Source organism: Ranitomeya variabilis, chromosome 3 (assembly GCF_051348905.1).
Source record: "Ranitomeya variabilis isolate aRanVar5 chromosome 3, aRanVar5.hap1, whole genome shotgun sequence".
Taxonomy (NCBI): Eukaryota; Metazoa; Chordata; class Amphibia; order Anura; family Dendrobatidae; genus Ranitomeya; species Ranitomeya variabilis.
Genome location: NC_135234.1, coordinates 30,324,049 through 30,346,738, shown reverse-complemented (window position 1 = coordinate 30,346,738; position 22,690 = coordinate 30,324,049). Strand labels below are relative to the sequence as shown.

Here is a 22,690-nt window from a genome sequence, read left to right as displayed (position 1 = left end):
GTCAATGAGGAGGTCTGCTCTGATCATCTTGTCAAAGGGTAAGGACCCGTCTTGCATTGAGAATTGGCGTCCCATAGCGCTTCTCAATGCAGACAGGAAGGTTCTGGCAAAGGTGCTGTTTAATCGGCTGGTGAAATTTGCACCCCGACTCCTTTCGGGGGCCCAGCATTGCTCTGTTCCAGGCCGCAGCACATTTAGTGCTGTGCTCTGTGTCCGAGAGGCAGTGGAGCAGGGTAGGGCTGGTCACTGGAAGAGGTACATGCTGTCACTGGACCAGGCAAAAGCGTTTGATCGGGTTAATCACGAGTACCTCTGGTCCGTCCTTCTGAGATATGGCCTGCCGGGGGGGTTTGTTGATTGGCTTAAGACTTTGTACAGTGGGGCAGAGAGTTTCCCGCTTGTGAATGGTTGGATTGGTAGCTCTTTTGAGGTTGGGTCCGGTGTTCGCCAGGGTTGTCCCTTGAGCCCGCTGCTGTACGTGTTTGCGATTGACCCTCTTCTTAGGAGGGTGGAGCGTGGACCGTTGGCCGGGATCGGGATGGATCAGGCAGCACCGGAAGCCACTATGAGGGTGGTGGCGTATGCCGATGATGTCACTGTGTTTGCTTCCTCTCACGAGGAGGCAGGGTGGCTGATGTCAGAGGTAGATCGCTACTCGGAGGCATCCGGGTCCAAGATCAACCGGGATAAGTGTGAGAGTCTCTGGCTGGGAGGAGGAGATCCTGGTTTTGAGCTCCCGGACACTCTTCCAGGACCCAAAGTCTCTGCAAAAGTCCTTGGCATAGAATTTGGCCAGGGGGATTACCCCAAACAAAATTGGGACAGCAGGCTAGAGATCGCCACTCAGAAGGTGAACCAATGGAAGGGTTGGTCTTTGACCCTAAGGGAAAGGGTAAACCTGAGCAAAACTTACCTGCTCCCTTTACTGATTTATCTGGGCAGTGTGTGCATCTTGCCGGAATCTCTCTGGACTCGGGTCTACAGTTTGTTCTTCCAACTGTTATGGGGGAATAGACTGAACCTGGTCAAGAGGGAGGTTACTTACCGTACGAGGAGACTAGGAGGGTTGGGTATGGTCAACCCTGTGGTATTCCTTGTGGATACCTTCATTAAGATCAATATCGCAAACCTCTGGAAAGAGAGGGCTCCTCCGTGGGTATTCTCCTGTAGGGGATGGTTTCAGCCTTTCTTCCAGGAATGGGAGACAGGAGGGCAAGTGAAGGATCTTCGCACACCGCATGGACATCTTCCGGCTTACGCTACCTTGGTTCTGAAGGTAATTCGTCGGTGGGGTCTGGGAATGTGGGAGATCAGGACTCTGCCAAGGAAACTACTTGACAGTAGGGTTCTGTTGACCCATTTCCAGAGGCCTCTGGCGCTCAGGGACTGCCCAAGTCGGGATCTTGGGGTGGGTTTGCATCTTTTGAATTCTATAAGGATCCCCTCGAAGTTTTGGGACTTGGCTTGGCGCTGCTTCCATGGGAAACTGTGTGTGAGGGACAATCTGAAGTGTAGGAGCTCTGAGGACAGGAATTGTCCTCGGGAGCATTGTGGTACCTTGCTGGAAAGCATGGACCACTTCCTGCTTCATTGTCCCTTCAACACAGAGGTGTACAACAGGGTGGGCGCCTTCATTGGCTGGTCTCGGCTGGTCGGTCTCTCCTATGCAGAATGGGCCTATGGAGCTTTCGGAGACCTGGGTGGTCGGGACCGCTGCACCTTATTTCTAGTTAGCGCAGAAGTTAGGTATCACACGTGGAACGCACGGTGCTTAGTATCGACGCAACGAAAAATCCTCCCAGTGGACGATGTGTTTAGGACCATACTCGGTGACCTGGTGAAGGTGCGCTCTCTGGAGTATGGGAGACTGGGCGCACGGAGGGCCGCGCTCCTCTGGAGGGGCTTTTCTTTTAGTGTGCCCTAGTCTGGTCATCTCCTTTCCTGGTGGTGGGCTGCTGCTGACACTGTAGATTTTTGTTTTGTTTGATCATTATACAGTGATGTAGGGCTGCAGGCGCCGAACTTGGGCTTCGTGTTTTGTAATTATTGTGGTGTGTGCTGCTGTATATAGTGTATATATTGTATATAGGGATATAGAATTGGGTGTAGGTATTAGGTTGGGTGGTGGGAAAAGGGGGGAGGTGGGATTATCTTGTGGGACTATGGGACACTGGGTTGTTTGGGGGAAAAACTGGCACTGCCTGATCTGGCCTATGGACGTTGGACATGGACTGAGGCATGAGACGCAGGACCAGCTCTCAGGTCAGTGCGGGGGGTTGGGAATGGAGGATAGCTTGTAGTATTGTATATATTTGTTTAATTTGTAGTTATTTTATTTAAAACTAAAAAAAAAAAAAAAAAAGTTCATGTATATAGTCTTTGTTTTCCATTGTTTATTTTATTTGTTATTATTATTTTGTTTGGTGACCGGACCTGAAGGTCAAAGTAGTTATTCTGTATATACTGTATAATATGTGTGAGAGGAGAGAATGAGCGGCTGGACCAGTGTTCAGTATACTGATTATTTTCTGGCTAATATTTTTGTTATGTTTTCTGCTATTATTGTTGTTATGTTTTTCATTTTTATAATAAAAGATCTACAGGATGTAACTCAGGATCAGTAATGTAATGTATGTACACAGTGACTGCACCAGCAGAATAGTGAGTGCAGCTCTGGGGTATAATACAGGAGGTAACTCAGGATCACTAATGTATGTACACAGTGACTGCACCAGCACAATAGTGAGTGCAGCTCTGGGGTATAATACAGGATGTAACTCAGGATCAGTAATGTAATGTATGTACACAGTGACTGCACCAGCAGAATAGTGAGTGCAGCTCTGGAGTATAATACAGGATGTAACTCAGGATCAGTAATGTAATGTATGTACACAGTGACTGCACCAGCAGAATAGTGAGTGCAGCTCTGGGGTATAATACAGGATGTAACTCAGGATCAGTAATGTATGTACACAGTGACTGCACCAGCAGAATAGTGAGTGCAGCTCTGGAGTATAATACAGGATGTAACTCAGGATCAGTAATGTAATGTATGTACACAGTGACTGCACCAGCAGAATAGTGAGTGCAGCTCTGGAGTATAATACATGGATGCAACTCAGGATCAGTAATGTAATGTATGTATACAGTGACTGCGCCAGCAGAATAGTGAGTGCAGCTCTGGGGTATAATACAGGATGTAACTCAGGATCAGCAATGTAATGTATGTACACCGTGACTGTACCAGCAGAATAGTGAGTGCAGCTCTGGGGTATAATACAGGATGTAACTCAGGATCAGTAATGTAATGTATGTACACAGTGACTGCACCAGCAGAATAGTGAGTGCAGCTCTGGGGTATAATACAGGATGTAACTCAGGATCAGTAATGTAATGTATGTACACAGTGACTGCACCAGCAGAATAGTGAGTGCAGCTCTGGGGTATAATACAGGAGGTAACTCAGGATCAGTAATGTAATGTATGTATACAGTGACTGCACCAGCAGAATAGTGAGTGCAGCTCTGGGGTATAATACAGGATCAGTAATGTAATGTATGTACACAGTGACTGCACCAGCAGAATAGTGAGTGCAGCTCTGGGGTATAATACAGGATGTAACTCAGGATCAGTAATGTAATGTATGTATACAGTGACTGCACCAGCAGAATAGTGAGTGCAGCTCTGGGGTATAATACAGGATGTAACTCAGGATCAGTAATGTACTTCTTAATATATTATGGTGGTGAAATATAGCCATTTGTATTACAACTGGATGGAGCAGGTAGTAATAATCACCTGGCATAGTACAGCTTCTCCCCCACAGTCTCCGTGGGTTTGGTGGACGATTATCATATCTCGGCTTTCGCTGTCCACGTAGCCCCATCCTTTCTCCTGGTCACAGCCTTGCATCTCATACACATAGCCGTTGGCCATCCCATTGAAACGAATGTGGTTGCCATTGGGTCTGTCGAATATGAAGGCCTGAACAGACTCCTGCAGCTGTGACCTCCTTTGTAAAGTCAAGTTACCAAATATAAAGGAGGAGGAGAGTCCTAGGATCTTCCCACCGCTCCCCATGTAAGAAGTAAACCGGTCCTGGACCCGGGATGGTATTGCCTCCTCGGCCACCACCACCAATAACAAGCAGTTATCCATCCATGGAGCCTTCAGGACTTGCTCCTCCGGGAGGGGATAGACCACGTATCTACATGGATCAAAGCACTGGAGAAGGACATCTTGGACTTGCTGCAGCCAGTCTTGGGACGCGGAGCCGCCATATATGAGAACGTTCGGTGGCTTTCCGCTCCTTTTCAGATTTGATGGTTCTTTAAGACAACTCCCATCAGAACTATCGTCCAGGCTGCTGAAGTCATCGGGGAGCTCAGGAATGTTTTCAGCAGAGGCAAATTTTACCGACTCGATGGTGCAGTTCTCCAGTTCGAGACACTCGTGGCAGCTGGACAGGTGTAGATGAAGATGTTCTCCTCCAGCTTCCCCCTTGGAGCCTTCTCCACCGCTTGCACTGGAGTTTCCACCACTTTCTTGGCCATGAGCCATCTCGGTGCTTTCTGCTGCCCCCATGTCTTCTTTCTGGTTCTTCTCAGAATCGGGCGAGGGTGGTTCCCGTGTGGACGTCGTCTCGGCTGAGCCTCCTTCTTGTAAGGCTTTTCCTTTATTGGTCAAGGACTCTCTTAAGTGCACAGCTGAAACACAGAAACAAAAAGTGTCTCGTATCCCATAAATCATTTCAGGATCGCGATGGTTTCCAGTAACCAGTGCATTCTGGGAGTTCTTTAAATACAATGTTTTTCATATACCCTTTTGTATATACACAGTAAACCCCTATAAGCCCCCAGTTATTTGACTGAGGACAAAGGTTTAGGACTTTATGGGGGGCTTGGAATACCTCTTTTCATGTTGTTCTTTCAGAAACTCTTAATTAAGAAAACTGATCCCTGAAGTGTAACCCCTTAGATGCTACCGTACTGTCACAGCGTCTAAGCGGTATGATATAGTGAAGGGGGTCTCTATCAGCTCAGAACCCCAACCCCCACTAGTCCTTAAAACATATAATTCGCATTGCAAACAAAAAGCCCTCACATGGAAAAAAAATATATATTTGTCGCTCTAGGAACACATTAATAAAAAAAAGGTTTCATTGTCCTTAAAGAGGACCTGACACTAGATCAAAAGTGGCAAGTTTTTCTGCTTATTTTATTCCCACTGCTCCCCTGACTATGACATTTTTTGTTTTTTTTAAATCCACCATACGGTTCCAAAGATACGAGTCTTTTGGCTATGTTCACACGGTGCGTTTTTTGGTGCGGATCCGGAGCGGAATTTCAGCTGCGGATCCGCATCCGTTTTCCATGTAGGTTACAGTACAATGTAACCCAATGGAAAACAAAATCCGCTGTGCCGACGATCCTTTTTTCCCCAGGAAAATCCGCGCGGATTTGCCTGCGGAAAAAAGAAGTACCATGTCAATTCTTTCTCCGGATTCCGCTGCGGGTTTCCAGCAGCACCAATAGGAAACTGCATTTGGAAACCCGCAGTGGAATCCGCAGAAGAAAAAGGATCAAAATCCGCAGCTAAAATCAGCGCTGAATTTTAGCTGCGGTTTTTCAAAACAGGACAGGAAAAAAAACTGATGAAAAAACTGAACGTGTGAACGTAGCCTTTATGTTGTGCTAATTTTATGGTCTTTATAGGGGCGTGGCTTACAGGATAATTTTACAGAGCAGCCTAAAGACACGCCCTCATGGAATCCTGTGAGCCACGCCCCCTTAGTACAGGCTATAAATATTAGCATTAAATAAAAAGGTCCATATCTCTGGAACAATATGGCGGATTTAAAGAAAAACAAAACATTTATTTTTCAGGGGAACAGGAGAAATAAAAAAAGAGAAAAAACTAGTCACTTTTGACCTGGTGATAAGACCCCTTTAAGGCCACCAAATAAATGCCTCGCAAAGAGTTTTTGACAATGGGATGAAGCTAAAACATAACAGAATACAAAATTTGAATAAAAGTTGAGAAAAGTTGTTTCGCCTTTTTAGAAAGATTTCAATTAAAATGATTTTAATAAGAATTATGTTTCTATATTAGAAACCTATATGGACACAGCAGTGACTGCCCTGTAGTGTCCATTTCCCATTTCCAGCCCTCCTGTCTAGTCACCGGAAATGACTTTACTAAGAGGTTATGAAGAAACTAATGTCATAAAGGCAAGACAGAAGTGGTCAACCCAAGGTCAGACTCGGGTAACCCCATCCTACAACTATACAGGACAAATTTGCCCCCTCTTAGTCGCAGCATGACTTCTTCAGCTAGGATTACAGGACTGTACTGACAAGAGAGAAGGAATTACGGTATATGGTCGTGGGCCTCCAAGCCCTGTCCTACCCTGGGACCATAGGACGCTCCTCTTGAGGGGCCACCCAACCACCCCATCTCCAATGTTCCTCTATTCATCTTACCACTGGACTCAGAAGATCTAGGCCCCCAGTAGACTCCTCCCTGGATAAAGCTACAAGTCCTTGCAATTCTCTTAAGAACAGACCCCGGAACATTCTAACTACAATCATGTGACTAAAATATTCCTGAGTGACTGTAGTCTTGGATTTTAAGACAGAAGCCCAGTGTGTGGAGCTTGTGCGTCTTCTACACATGGTCATCCGAGACACCGCCCTGACCCTGAATAGAAACCACATGGCATAATAAAATGCAACGTTAAAGGGTTTTTCTGGCTTTGGGAAACTTCTGTCCTTGGCTATAGCTATATATATATATATATATAAATACTTTACTCACCCTCCCCAGGTCCAAAACTGCTCCCTGTGTCCCTTTACAGCGCTGCAGCCTATCAGTGAGCTCGGTGGCTTGTGCCGTCAACCATGGCCACTGATCTCACAGACTGGCTGAAGTGGTGTAGACATGATGTCAGTGCTGCAGACAATAAAAAACACTAGGACTCCACGTTGGACCAGCGGAGGGTGAGTAAAGCGCATTTTTTTTCTTATTAAACAAACAGTGGGTTCGGAAAGGTTTTTTGTTTTATAAACCAGAGATTATACCCATACAGAGTAATTGACATCCATGATATTAGTGAGGTGCTCGGTGCCTCGAGTCTCCCGGCCCGTTATCATTCCCTTTACATTAGTTATGAGGATAGAAGCTTACAGGTGATTTTCCGTGGAAGTGATCCGTTGTCCATCTGCAAACGATCTTCCATGAAGGCTATTCCCAGCTCGCTGAAATTATCCACACTTGCTTCGGCCAGCAATCTGGAAGAGTCGCCATGGCACAAAGCCAGAGGCAAACAGTATTCAGAGAGCTTCCGAACCTGGCAGGAAAAACAGAAAAAAGGGTCAGGATACCCAAGGTCTAGATCACGGGAGGCCACAGAGGTTCATCAGTGCAATGCAGGATTTTTCTTTTTTTCAGGTCAAAGAAATGGTTCCATGAAAAATGCCCACAGAAAAAAAGCGGTGTCCCAGGAGGCAGGGTCGCTACTGCGGGGAGCTGGCAGCGGTGGGAGTGGGGCAATGCTGCGGACCCCGGCCTGGGAGGAGGGGGTATTCGGTGGTGCGAGGCCGTGGTGGGCTCTGAGTGTTCAGAAAATATCAGGAGCTCCTGCGCTTCCCATCTTTTTCACTGCAGTGGACATCGGGAAAATGGCCGCCAAAGGCTACAAATGAGCAGATTGAGATTTCGGGAGCCGAGACCTCAATCTGAGCATGCGGCCATTTTTCCAAAGTTCACCACAGTGAAAAAGGATGGGAAGCGCAGGAGCTCCTGACATTTTCTGAACACTCAGAGCCCACCACAGCCTCGCACCGCCGTTTACCCCCTCCTCCCAGGCCGGGGTCCGCAGTGACTCCACCGCAGCCGTCCCCCACTCCTTTAAGCTACATTCGGATTATAAGACGCACCACCATTTTCCCCCAAAATTTGAAGAAAAAAGTGCATCTTATAATCCGAAAAAATCCAGTACGTGGTAACAGAAAAATCCGATCTATTAAAATACAAAAACAATTAACCCAATCGGTAAACACCATAAACCGAAAAAATTAAAGAACGCCAAAGTTAGTTTTTTTTGGTCGCCACAAATCCACAAATAAATAATAATTAAAAAATGATAGTAGTAAAAATCGCAATGGATCAGTCTTACTGAAGCCAAAGGACGGTGCCCATGAGGCTTCCGGGTTTTCTTTTTTCCGCACCCAATAAAATCTATGGGCAACTGTCTGTGAGGAAAAACGATTAAGAGGTGAGATAAAAAAAAAAAATATCTCAGATCATCTCCGTGCATCATTTGTTTTTACTGGATCCATTACAAGGAAAATGTATTGGACTTTTTACTATTTTTTGGGGGGGGGGAATGTCGAAAACGGTCATTGAAAAGTCGCCTGTAGTCCCATGTAATGCTTTTCTCCACCTATGATGGCGCTGCAGGAAAATTAAACAGCTACTAGATTACAAATGATCATTGAGTGATCAGCCTGTGACCAGCTGCAGCTTTAAGAGGTCCCTCCGAAAAAAAAAACAACTAAAGCCTGTGACTGAATCTGGTTCGCAATGAATGATCTGCTGCAATCTATAGATTTGTTTTGTTAAAGGCGTCGTCCACTTTAAGAAAATAAATCCACAGCGCTGATTTTATAGATAAATTTTGATAAAACATCAAAAATCCTCACTTGAGGGATGAAGCTCGGAGGACATTTCCACCCAGTGTTACGCGCCTAAGAAGACGCCATAAAGTCGCTCCGTTTTGGTCAGGAGATGGAAGCAAAATCAATCCCCCAAGGTGAAGAAGGCTCCGTCTTTGGGCAGTATCATGTATCGCCCGTCCGGCATTGTGAATGTAAGTAACGTGAGAGCGTCATGAGACATCTAAGAAATCCGCCTCGGCCACTGAAAATCACATTCTCCAGATCAGGTTCCCTCTCCGCAGCCGATTGCATCCTCCATAACCGGTAACATCAGGAGGTGAGATGTAGGAGAACCAAAAACAGAACCCAGGTAACCTGATCAAAGCCCTGTCATGTGGCATGGAAGCCCCGGCACAAGAGACGCTCTCAGGCTGAAGAGTAAACAGGGACCTTCCTGTGCCAGCAGCAGCCATCTCCAGGATCAAAGCAGAGGAAACCAGCCTGGTCCTAGACAATGAGCGCCACTCGCAGACCACAGTGTACGGAGACATCATCCCCCCCCAGGACGGATCATCACACAGAGCACCACTCGCAGACCATAGTGTCCAGAGACATCACCCCCCCAGGACAGATCATCACACAGAGCGCCACTCGCAGACCACAGTGTACGGAGACATTATCCCCCCCCCAGGACAGATCATCACACAGAGCGCCACTCGCAGACCATAGTGTCCAGAGACATCACCCCCCCCAGGACAGATCATCACACAGAGCGCCACTCGCAGACCATTGTGTCCGGACACGTCTTCCCACCCTCGGGGACGGATCATCACACAGAGCGCCACTCACAGACCATTGTGTCCGGAGATATCTTCCCCCCCAGGACGGATCATCACACAGAGCGCCACTCGCAGATCATTGTGTCTGGAGACGTCTTCCCCCCTCCAGGAAAATCATCACACAACAAGCGCCACTCGCAGATCACAGTGTTCGGAGACATCTCCCCCCCCCCCCCCCATCGGGGATGGATGATCACACAGAGCGCCACTCACAGACCATACAGTCCGGACACGTCTTCCCCCCCAGAACGGAACATCACACAGAGCACCACTAACAGACCATCGTGTCCGGAGACGTTTTACTCCCTAGAACGGATCATCACAACGAGCGCCACTCGCAGACCATTGTGTCCGGAGACGTCTTCCCCCCCCTCAGAGGACGGATCACCACAACGAGCGCCACTCGCAGACCTTTGTGTCCGGAGATATCTTCCCCCCCTCCCCAGGACAGATCATCACACAACAAGCGCCACTCGCAGACCATTGTGTCCGGAAACGTCATCCCCCCCCCAGGATGGATCATCATATCGAGCGCCACTCACAGACCATTGAGTCTGGAGACGTCTTCCCCCCCAGAGGACAGATCATGACACAGAGCGCAACTCACAGACCATTGTGTCGGAGACATCATCCCCCCAGGACAGATCATCACACAGAGCGACACTCGCAGACCATACTGTCCGGAGACGTCTACCCCCCCCCCCCGGAACGGATCATCACACCAGTGCAATACAGACGCAACGGAGCTCCTGGGGATGCTGCTGCCCATCACCATCACTGTATTCAACAAGTCTCAATGCTTAGCCAGAAAATAAAAAATTGTATTCATCTAGTTTCCAGCAGAGCGCCGCTCCCCTGTGTGCTCCCTTGATTGACAGTTTAGACCGAAGCAGAGTCATGCCGCTGGTGCGAAATCTGTGCTTTCCCAGGCTGCTGAGCAAGCTTTGCTACAGCATCAGAGGAGCACGGGGACACTGAGGCTCTGCAGGATCCGGTGACTTGTCCAGCTTCAGAACAAGGTTTGCAAAACAAAAAAAAAAAACTAAGTCCTCTGACAAGACAGCAGAGGTGGCCAGTAACAGGCAAAGAATAGTAAACTGTGGCACTAAAAATCCCTGCGGTTCTTTAGATTTTCTTCAAAAGTTGCTCCTTTTTACAAGCATTGTGCAATTTCACCCATTTAACAACAAAGTGGACCACCCCAAAAATGTCCTCCTGTTGTCACCTCCATCTCTAAAGTGTAGGGAAACCTGGTGTTTATTTTTTTCTGCAGCGCCACCACAGGAGGAATGAAGCATTACACAATGTCCATTAACATCAATGGGCTATGTGTAGAATGCAGAACAGAGCAACATCACCACAGCGTGAGCCGAGCATCCGAAAGAGAGGACATTCCAATATTAACTAAGAAAATGTTTTTCTCTCTCAGTAAAGAAAAGAACCTCTGTTAGTAGTATAATGAAATGGGGAAAGGTCCGACTGCACCGATCGGCACCCAGACTCCACGGCTGCACTCAGCTTTATCCAGCAGCCCCATAGAGAATGAATGGAGCGGCGCTCGGGCGTCCAACCTGCCGCACCACTTAGGTTCCCATCAGAGATGAAAATTCATATTAGGGTCCATTACCAATTTCAGATCCCTTTCTGAGCCTGCAGGGTTAACAGACGCAAGGGATAGGAAGACAAAGGATCTGTGTGCCGGTTGGGGGGAGAGGGGGGGGGTGTCACCTTTTTGGGACCGTGTGGAGCCGCTGATAAGTTTTCACCGGGTACTGAAGCGCTCTCGGTGATAAAAGCGATGCTCCGGACTCCGAGATCACAACCACCGCGGGCTCCCAGCCGCACACTCCACCGACTCAAGTCCTCGAAGAACTACAAAAAGAAGAAGACATTAACTGAAGCCAAAGTCCCTACCAGAAAGAGAACAAGACCTCTATAACAAACACAGTGTGCGCCGGGGGTCAGGCATGGGGGGGCGGCAGTCTCGGGCCAGGGGAACAAAGGGGCATGGCAGTCAGGCCGAGGGGGATGCACGGAAGTCAGGCCGGGAGGGGGGGGATGCACGGAAGTCAGGCCGGGGGGGGGGGATGCACGGAAGTCAGGCGGGGGGGGGATGCACGGAAGTCAGGCGGGGGGGGGGGGGGAAGCACGGAAGTCAGGCCAGGGGGGGGGGGGGGGGAATGCACGGAAGTCAGGCCGCGGGGGATGCACGGAAGTCAGGCCGCGGGGGATGCACGGAAGTCAGGTCGCGGGGGATGCACGGAAGTCAGGCCAGGGGGGAAATGCATGGCACAGCAAAAAGTTACAAACACTCAGAACCAATTAGATTTTTGGTAACTTGCTAGTTGCGGCCCCCCGCACTTGCCCTATGCTGTATGTAGCAGCGGCACAGGTCGCTCTTGGGTCAGCGGCCACCATCACCGTGTGGCCCCAGCCTAATATTACAGGAGACGTCACATGCGCTGCTAACAGACATCATGCGCAATACATGCAATCCGGGGAAAAGAAGCTACATGCGGCCTCAGAAGCGGAGCCTGTAATGTCCATGTGGACGAGGATTAGGTTATACCGTCTGATGAAAATGATAACATTTTGCTTATTTCTTCATTCTGGGAAATGGAAACCGTCAGTAAGTTGCCATTGAAGAATTCCATGTTACTGTGGTGTGTGCGTGTACTTACTATAGTAACTGCATACCGGCGTCCAGTAGCAAAAAAGATGAGATTTGTCAGCAATGCGCATGCTTGCTGATGGTTTCCAGGTAGAAACACGTCGGACTATATTGCAATATATTAAAATACAGGCTTACGAGGGTCCGCTCTCTCTCTCTCTCTCTTTTCAAAGCAATTTAGGAATTTCCCACATTTATACTCAGGCGTTCAGAGCCCGTGGAACACGTCGCAGCGACTGGAGGCCGTCAGGCAATTAAAAGGCTGCAATTTTAATATATGTTGCTAATCTAATTTTAGTTTGAATTTTAAAGGGATTGTCCACCTAGAGAACAAATTTTTATTATTTTAACTTAAATCTATTTATTTCGGGCTAGAAATTATTTTTAATATTGGGTTTCATTAAAAATTTTGCACATTTTTGCCTTTACAGGCTTTTTTCCCCTCCCGAGCAGATTCAACTTTGATGTGGTCTGTGGTCATAAATCAGCGGAGAAAAGCTCAGAAAAATACAGAAACAAGAGTTATAAATTCCTGGCAGAATGAGCTCGCTGACAGATCCTCAGTTACCTCTCTGCGGTCAGCAATAGACAGCGAAGCACAGAAGCTATAGACGGCAAACAGTGCAACATTTTCAATGAAACCGAATGGCAAAAATGAATTTTAGCCCCCAAAAACGTGCATTTATGGAAGAAAAAACTAATCCCAAAAGTGTGCAATGATCAAAAGAGGACTCCGGGGTTAACTAAAAATGTGAAAAAAAAAAAAAAGTTTAATGCCGATATATGATCACTTGGACATCCGGGCCCAAAGTATTGTAGGGTATTGGAAAATGACCTTTATCCTGGAAGCTCAGGCACAAATATGGCAGACACGGTGGTCTTCAGTAGCCCCCCATTATGGTCCCTTCGGAGGCCATGACAATGTCATTGGCAACGATCATGTAGTGCAGGCAGAGAATGGGGGAGCTGATGGACACTTCTCCCCATTTTCATCCTCTTTGACGCCGCTGTCACAATTGACTGTCTGAGGTGGTCGACGTTGGCTCCGATCCCTGCAGATAGACCTGGGTGCCGGCTGTATAACACAGCAGGCGCCTGTGATGTGCGTAGATTGTATCATACAAGGTCTCCATGAAAACAAGACAGACAGGCAAATATTAATGGCAGGTACCTGGGAATTGTCAATGAAGAAGGCTTTGCTGCCCACCGTCAGGCACAGCTTTTCCTCCCCGGTTCCCCGGCGTCCGCTATGGAGCGTTTTTCCCTGTTCCTGACTTTGGGTGCAGAAAGTGAAGGTGCTGGTCCTATGGAACCGGCTGACGCAGCTCCGGATCAGTACGGCGTAGCAGGAGCGGAAACGCAGCCACAAGTACACGTAGCAGAGGGTTATGAGCATGACGGTCCGTGACTTGGCGGATGGAGGGTGGGGGGCACAGCCCTAAAATCAGAGATCCCACATGCGTCTGATATGTCGGGGGGAGTGAAGATTATTCCCCCCCTTTATGTCCAGAATGAAATTTCTTCTGTATAAAAAAATAAATACAAATCAGACAATGATTAATTAAAAGTGATTAAAGGGATATGCCCATCTCCCCAAAATCCTATCCCAATATTAACAAATACGTCCAATTAGAAATTAAGTATAGTTTTTCTGATTAGCTATGTCTCTTTCCTCATGCGCAGGCATTGCAGGACCGTACTAGACCTTGGCACTAATATCCTTAGTAAATATTAGACCCCTGAGTCGTCCTTATTATTCATTTAGTGTTATTTTAAATAAGATTTTTGCAATTTTATATCTGCCTTCTGGTCGTCACCACTAGGGGGAGCTTAAAGGGGTTGTCCACTTTACATTTTTGCAATCGGGTTCCATTAAAAATGTGGCAGTGTTTGCCTTCCTATAGCACCTGTGTTGGCGCTGTCAGTATGCTGGCTGGAGAATGAGTTAACTGAGAAACCGTCAGTGAGCTCGCTAAATCTCATTGGGAGTTTGAGACTTTTTTTTTTTAATTTTCTGTTTTTAACTCAATTGTTTGTTTTTTTTCTGAACTACACTGTGCTGATTTTTGACCACAGACTACATCAAAGCAAAATGAACCAGTAAAATCAAAACGCTGCAATATTCTTAATGAAACCCGATTGCAAAAATGATTTGGTTTATCCTCAAATATATACATTTAATTTTAAAAAATTTTCCCGAAGATGAACAATCCAAGAGTTTTGCACGTACTGCGTATACAGTGAGCGCTATACTGTAACAGTATGCAATTATCTCCAGTGCTCCCTCTAGTGGTGACTGCGGAAAGCAAGAAATTTAGTATTTAGGTTTGAAGCTCAGAAAGATATAAAGTTATATTAAGTAAAGCATGTTAGACCGAAAAATGGCATGAGGTTAAAAAGTTGGGATTTTTATGGACTTTACTACATAGTTTAAGAATTTTGTACAATGTATACACAGTATTCAGTGTGCTCCTAAGCTCCCTCTAGTGGTGGGCGCAGGAAGCCAGGATTTTATCATATCCCTCGGCAGCTGGCCACACACTTTAGACATCCATCCATCACTCCGGACCCCCATACACACGGCCGCTAAGGTCTGATGAGTGTACATGAGTTCTGGATCGGCAAAAAAAACTCTGTGGTTACAAAGCAGAGATGACCCATCAGAGGCGCCAAAATACACAGCAAAGGGAAATGTCGGTCTAACGCATGGCAGATCTGAAGGATACAAAAACACGTGTTAAAGGGGTTGTCCACTACTTGTTAACCCCTTATTAATGGGTCCAGAGTACTGCATAAAAATAAAAGAAAAATGTATACTGTGGTACTGGACTGGGGGAGCTCCACCAATCAGAGACCAATGTTCTCAGCTGGTCTGGTGACTCCAACAATGTCAGATGACCGCCGCAGCCAATCCGCAGCTTCCCATCAACTGCAGCTTTAATAATTCTGTCACTGATTGGCTGAAACACTCACTTTACATTTTAAAATGTCACAAGACCGGCTGCGAACACAGAACAGAGGCGCAAGTCCAGGAGGGAAGGTACAAATATTTTTAGTTTATGCTGCACTATGGGCCCATTGACAAGGGGTTGGTCAACACCCAAACTACAGCAAGGGACAAATTTTAGGCCACGCCTCTGACCACACCCATTCATAACTAGCCACACCCATATCCACATCCCAACCACACCCATTTAGCACTGCTGATCACACTGTTTCATAAAGAATAATTATAAACAAAAAAATATGGCCACACAGTGCTCCATACTGTATAATGGCCACACAGTGCTCAATACTGTATAATGGCCACACAGTGCTCCATACTGTATAATGGCCACACATAGTGCTCCATACTGTATAATGGCCACACATGATACTCCATACTGTATAATGACCACACAGTGCTCCATACGGTATAATGGCCACACAGTGCTCCATACTGTATAATGACCACACAGTGCTCCATACTGTATAATGGCCACACATGATGCTCCATACTGTATAATGGCCACACATGATGCTCCATACTGTATAATGGCCACACATGATGCTCCATACTGTATAATGGCCACACATGATGCTCCATACTGTATAATGGCCACACATGATGCTCCATACTGTATAATGGCCACACATGATGCTCCATACTGTATAATGGCCACACATGATGCTCCATACTGTATAATGGCCACACATGATGCTCCATACTGTATATTGGCCACACATGATACTTCGTACCATATAATGGCCACACATAGGTACTCCTACACACGAGGCTGCGCTCCGTACACACGCGCTCTGCTCCATACACCTCATACACACGCGGCTCCGCTCCGTACACCTCGTACACATTTAGCTCCGCACCATACACCTCATACACACACGACTCCGCTCCGTACACCTCATACACATTCAGCTCCGCTCCATACACCTTTTGCCTTTTGAAAAGATTTTTTATAATTTTTTATAATTTTTCTCTGGCGCCCCCTTAGGGTCGGCGCCCTAGGCGGCCGCCTAGTTCGCCTATACGTTCGGGCCGGCCCTGAATGTGTACATACATTACATTACTGATCCTGAGTTACACCCTGTATTATACCCCAGAGCTGCACTCACTATTCTGCTGGTGCAGTCACTGTGTACATACATTACTGATCCTGTACTGATCCTGAGTTACATCCTGTATTATACCCCAGAGCTGCACTCACTATTCTGCTGGTGCAGTCACTGTGTACATACATTACAGTACTGATCCCGAGTTACATCCTGTATTATACTCCAGAGCTGCACTCACTATTCGGCTGGTGCAGTCACTGTGTACATACATTACATTACTGATCCTGAGTTACATCCTGTATTATGCTCCAGAGCTGCACTCACTATTCTGCTGGTGGAGTCACTGTGTACATACATTACATTACAGACCCTGAGTTACATCCTGTATTATACTCCAGAGCTGCACTCACTATTCTGCTGGTGCAGTCACTGTGTGCATACATTACATTAGCGATCCTGAGTTACACCCTGTATTATACCCCAGAGCTGCACTCACTATTCTGCTGGTGCAATGACTGTGTACATACATTACATTACTGATCCGGAGTTACTTCTCGTATTATACTCCAGAGCTGCACTCACTATTCTGCTGGTGCAGTCACTGTGTACATACATTACAGTACTGATCCTGCGTTACATCCTGTATTATACCCCAGAGCTGCACTCACTATTCTGCTGGTGCAGTCACTATGTACATACATTACATTACTGATCCTGAGTTACCTCCTGTATTATACCCCAGAGCTGCACTCACTATTCTGCTGGTGCAGTCACTGTGTACATACATTACATTACGGATCCTGAGTTACATCCTGTATTATACACCAGAGCTGCACTCATTATTCTGCTGGTGCAGTCACTGTGTACATCCATTACTGATCCTGACTTACATCCTGTATTATACTCCAGAGAGCTGCACTCACTATTCTGCTGGTGCAGTCACTGTGTACATACATTACATTATTGATTCTGAGTTATGTCCTGTATTATACCGCAGAGCTGCACTCACTATTCTGCTGGTGCAGTCACTGTGTACATCCATTACTGATCCTGAATTACATCCTGTATTATACTCCAGAGCTGCACTCACTATTCTGCTGCTGCAGTCACTATGTATCCTTTTTTAAAGTTAACATTCAAACTCCCATAACATACAGTGTCTCTGCCCAGCCATCCTGACTGACAGCCCCTCAGTGTCCCTCCTCACTGCTGAGACCTCACCTTGGTCAGTACAAGCTGCAGCTGTCAGATAGGCTGGATAGATAATGAGAGCACTTGGGACTCGTGACCTGCCTCGCTAAATCGCTTAAATCCTACAATGCCGATATTACTGTTGGCATTATGCCGCATTCCTATTCTGGATTTTCATAGTCAGTACACCCGCTTCTTCAGGTCTAATACTACTGTCTGCAGTTTGTACAGTGAACTCTGGTGACAAATCCCCTGTAGTCGGCCTGTGCAGCTCATTATTATGGGGCAGGATGGATTTGGGGTTTTTTAATTGAGCATTATAGAGGTGGATGGCCCCAATGATTAACCCCTGCTATGCTGCAATGCCAGGAAACACGGCTGATTAGTCTGTTAACAGGGTAACACCATCCCAGGAGGACTAGTACAAGACCTCGGAGCAGAGCATGCACTGCAGGCGCCATTGCAGGCGGGATCCCAGCAATCAGTCCCCAGGAAAGCAAACACAGCACAACATACAACTCACATGCGCTGCTGTGGAGCCTCCACACCGCAACCAAGCATGAAATCACCATACAACCTTGCGAGGCTGTCAACTACCTTCACATCAGCCAATCCACACTCCTGTCTCTTAGTAAGGGTTAAGGGTTTTTTTGATACGTGACTCCTCATTGGTAGTTTTTTGAGCAGGGACTGGTTTTTGTCTCCGGATTGGTTGAACGTGCCCAACCCACGCCAGGGAAACCCGGAAGTAAGCTGCAGAAATCCCGGCAGAGGAGTCATGTTTTGAAGAGTAAAACTTTATTTACAACATCAACAGTTAACAAAATAACAGAGTGGCACGAGTTAATGAGATTTTGTATCATGTCTCCAATAATAATAGTAGATGATCTGCAGCACTGGGCAGTGACCTGCTGCACACAGTGAGCGGCGCCCAATTATTGGGATTGGTGATAGTGATGACTAAGAGGACCCCTTTAAGTGAGAATAACGTGAAAAGTATTGAATCAATGACACCATTCATTTTACCGTATAATGTGCTGGAAATAGGGAAAAATTTCAAGTTGGGTGAAAGGGTTAAAAAAAAAAAACTTTGTAAGGCCATGTTCACATGTTGCGTGTTTGCTTTTTTCTTCTGCAGATTACACTTGCTCTCTTGGCAGTAAAGATTCTGCTTATAAAAAGCAGGGTTTGCTGCGTTTTTCGTGCTGATAAAGTTTAGTGCCTGTTGTTCCTGAGTTTTCTGCAGCAAAACCTGATACCTGCGTTTTTGCACTTAGACATGGCTATGTTCACACGCTGCATTTTTACTGCGTTTTTTCCTTCAGGCAAAACCTGCTCTCCTGGCAGTAAAGACACTGCTTACAAAAAGCTGTATTTTTGCACTTAATCGTCATTGCTTTCTGTGGGCGAAAAAACGCTGAAAGAAGTGACATGCTGCAGTTTGCAAAAAATCAGGAAAAAAAAGGATGTGTGAGTGAGATTTTTGAAATCTCATCGCTTTTTCTCGTACTGTAGAACACAGCTTTTAATCAGCATGCAAAAACACAACATGTAACAGCCTCTGTCTTTGTTTTTTCGCTCTTGTTTGTACGGCGCTCGCTAAGCTGCAAAAAACCTAGTAATATTATTTCCAGGTCGCTACGATTACAGTGATCTCAAACTGGCGTCTTCTTTTATTTTTTTTCAGTGGTAAAAAAAAAATATAAGAAAAGTTTGTAACAAAAAATTGTTGTTTTTGTCACCATTTTTTGAGGCCCTCAATTTTTTTTTCTTTTCCTAGTGTTGACAGTGCGTGAGGCTGTGTGCTCGGGCCAGGATGAGTTTTTGTCGCTGCGTATTTTCCTGTTTCAAACATGCAGCGTCGTAGGCTCTGCTCCCACGATGAGGTTTTGGTGCGATTTTGATGTCCCACCATTTCTACACCTATTATTTAAGTGAGGTTACCGATGTTTTTTTTATTGCATTTTTTTAATGCATTTTTTAATGCGTTTTTTTAATGTTTGTTTGACACTGCGGTTCTTGTCTCTTGTTGGTGTGTTATGTTTGTAATAAATGTGAGAAGAAACACCGTGAGCACTACTATAGGAAGTGCCAAGGTAGGTTCCCAAACCGTATAGTAATAAATATGAAACCTGGCACTCAACTGAACGCTTTTAATTACCCGGATGTGTCAGCATCCGTGAGGCTATGTGCACATGTATAATGGTCCACTGCTGATTTTTCCGCAGCGGATTTGATAAATCTGCAGGGCAAAAACACTGCATTTTTGCTGCAGATTTATCTCGGATTTACCGTGGTTTTTCTGCGGATTTCACTGCGGTTTTACACCTGCGGTTTTCTATAGGAGCAGCTGTAAAACCGCTGTGGAATCCGCAGAAAAAAGTGAAAGGCTGCGGAATGTAAACTGCTGCGTTTCCGCGCGTTTTGTGTGTGTTTTTTGTTTCCCATAGGTTTACATTGTAATGTAAACTCATGGGAAACTGCTGTGGACCTGCAGCTGCGGAAACGCTGCGGATCCGCAGCATTTTCTGCATCGTGTGCACAAACCCTTAGGGTCAAATTATAGAAGTGGCTTATTGGCATATATAGGCGATCTTGTTGCAGATCAGAGGCGCGTGGGTATCGTCCAAAGGGCTCATACTCGCATGCGAGAAACTTGGATGAGTCTCTGAGTCTCACACGTCAATACCCGGCACTGCACACGGGACTCAGATCGGAGCGTGCAGCCGCATAGCAATACATGCAGCCGCACACTCCGCTCCTGAGTGCCGGGTGCAGTGAAGGCTATTGACGTGCGAGACTCATCCGAGTTTCTCGCATGTGAGTATGAGCTCTTAGGCCGGAGACACACTGGTGCGAGAGACGGCCGAGTCTCGCTGGTTAAAAGCAAGCTGTGGCACCTGCATTCCGGAGCGGAGCGTGCGGCTCCATAGCAATACATGGAGCTGCACGCTCAGCTCCGGAATGCAGGTGCCACAGCTTGCTTTTAACCAGCGAGACTCGGCCGTCTCTCGCACCAGTGTGTCTCCGGCCTTAGACGCGGTATCCACCGCATGTCTACTAGCGGGTAATTAAAAGCGTTCATAGGAAACCCTTTTATCATAATAGTAGGTAACTGACAAAGGTTCGGGTGACCGAAACGTTTTCTGTACTACAGTTTGGAAATTAATAAAAATTATTTCTCACAGCATTAAGTTGAATGCCAGGTTTCATATTTATCACGTTTTTAATAAAGCTGCTTTGTTTTTTTATATTTCCTGTTTTTTTGCTTTGACAAAACTTTCTCCACATAATTATGTGTGCCGCGGAAACGCGCATAAAGCGCATGTGCGTTTTTTACCTGTGGAATTTCCGCATCTAATGCAAGTCTATAGGGAAACTACGCATAGAAAAGTCAGTGTACCCGCAAAAGAAATTTAGATGTTGAGGATTTCAAAAACGCACCACAGGTCAGTTTATGCAGCATTAAAAAGAAGCTCAGAGGGCATGGGATTCCCATAAAGCCCATCCACTTTGCTGGAACAGTAATGGTATGTTCCCACAGTCAGTAAATACGGCGAGTTGGACGCTGTGTACATCCGCAGCCGCCAGATATTGCAGCATAGTGGATGGGATTTCAAGAAATCCCACGTCCACTATGCATGCACTGACACCCGCGTCTTACCTGCAGAGATGGACATGCGGCGCGTCTTTCCAGACCGCAGTTTGTCTATCTTGCAAAGACTCTCCGTTCCCCATACATATTACATTCGAAAAATCCTCAGCCAAAAAGTGTATATGCGTTTTTAGTGCCTTTATTAAAAAAGCATGTAATCCACACCTAAGTAAGTAAGCATTGGCAAAGCAAAAAAAAGGGAAGTATCAAAAGCAAAGCAGCTTTATTTAAAGCATGACACACCAAAGAAAGACCAAAAAGCTCAGTAAAAAATTGCAAGGAAAAAACACAAGTAACCTAATTTAAATAATAGGGGCAAAAAAGGCACAGAAATTCTGCAACATGAAAAACACACCAAAAGCTCATTGTGGCAACGTAGCCATATACGGCCGACCGGTTGTGGAACAGGATAAACCGCAGGCAGTATCAAACTGGGCTGGCAAGGGCCCACCAGTAACATAGAATCTAAGGACCCACTGTTGATGATTAGATGATTCATTTCTCTGTAAATATTACATGAAGTGTATTAGCACTGCTTATCAGCACTCCCTTCACAGGGGCCCACCTGGGAATTCTCCTGCCCTCCAGTGCACCAGTCCGAGCCTGGCTGCAGGACTAGTGATGGGCAAGCGTGCTCAGATAAGATGTTATCCGAGCACACTTGTGTGCTAATAAGAGTATCTTTGGCGTGCTCGAATACTATGTTCGAGTCGCCGTGGCTGCATGTCATTGAACAGCTGCAACACATGCAGGGATTGTCTAACAAACAGGCAATCCCTGCATGTGTTGTGGTTGTCGAACAGCCCCGAGTCATGCAGCTGCCGGGACTGGAACATAGTATTCGAGCACGCCGAAGACACTCTATAAGCACATGCTTATCACTAGTGCTAACCCATCACTGCCATCTTCTGTACTCCAGTGCTGCTATTGATGCAACTGAAGGCAGCAAATAGACTGGGGAAAAAGGGAGTTGGAAGCCACTTACATGCTTTTTTTTGTAAAAGAATGAAGACAAAATCCCCTAATAAAGTGATTTGCACAGTATCTTAATTTTCTATGGTGGGCAAAATTATTTAAAAAAAAAAAAAACTAAAACAAAGTTTAGTTGCTCTAAATGAGGCTCCAAACTGATATGATTATACTACCTGGGGACCTGGAGCCAGCAATGACCGATGCATTAACCTGTAGAATAACTGCTGGGGGGTAGGTCAGAGGATTAATGACTGCACTGCATTCACCTAGGACAGATATGACCTGAGATTAGAAGCTCTGAGGTCCTGGGTCCTGGCTGCTGCGTGTGAAAAGGTGAAGTCCGCCTGTTGATGAATAAACCATGCAGAGGAGATACCCGGCTGTCATGGCGTGAGTGAAGACACGGCATCTGTCTTATCCAGGACAGGACAAGTACATTTCAATCTTCATCCACAGAGTGATGATTATTTAGCCCCATTTATTCTATTATCTGCTATTTATATAGTGTACAGAGGATACCCGTACATCAATCCCTGTCCGGTCTAATCTTCCTCCCTCAAAAATGCAAATATTATATTTTATTTATTTACTTTTATATCATTTTTATATATTTTTAATTAAATGAAAAACAATTACAGATGATTTTAAATTA

The 22,690-nt window shown here is 46.1% G+C and overlaps 1 protein-coding gene across 2 annotated transcripts in view; it reads right to left on the bottom strand.

Annotated features, from left to right (window-relative positions):
• The window catches only part of HLCS (holocarboxylase synthetase), a 160,564-nt gene extending 142,523 nt beyond the window's left edge, over positions 1-18,041 (bottom strand). The window contains exons 1-5 of one of the 2 annotated variants that reach the window (XM_077293885.1): positions 17,935-18,041; positions 13,339-13,690; positions 11,225-11,368; positions 7,186-7,348; positions 3,799-4,706 (exon numbers count right to left, since the gene is read on the bottom strand). In XM_077293885.1, the coding sequence (XP_077150000.1) occupies positions 3,799-4,706; positions 7,186-7,348; positions 11,225-11,368; positions 13,339-13,563 (1,440 nt within the window). In that variant the 5' untranslated portion in view covers positions 13,564-13,690; positions 17,935-18,041. The remainder of the gene's footprint in view (positions 1-3,798; positions 4,707-7,185; positions 7,349-11,224; positions 11,369-13,338; positions 13,691-17,934) is intronic. The other variant, XM_077293886.1, reaches the window with a different exon arrangement.
• Between the last annotated feature and the right edge of the window lie 4,649 nt (positions 18,042-22,690).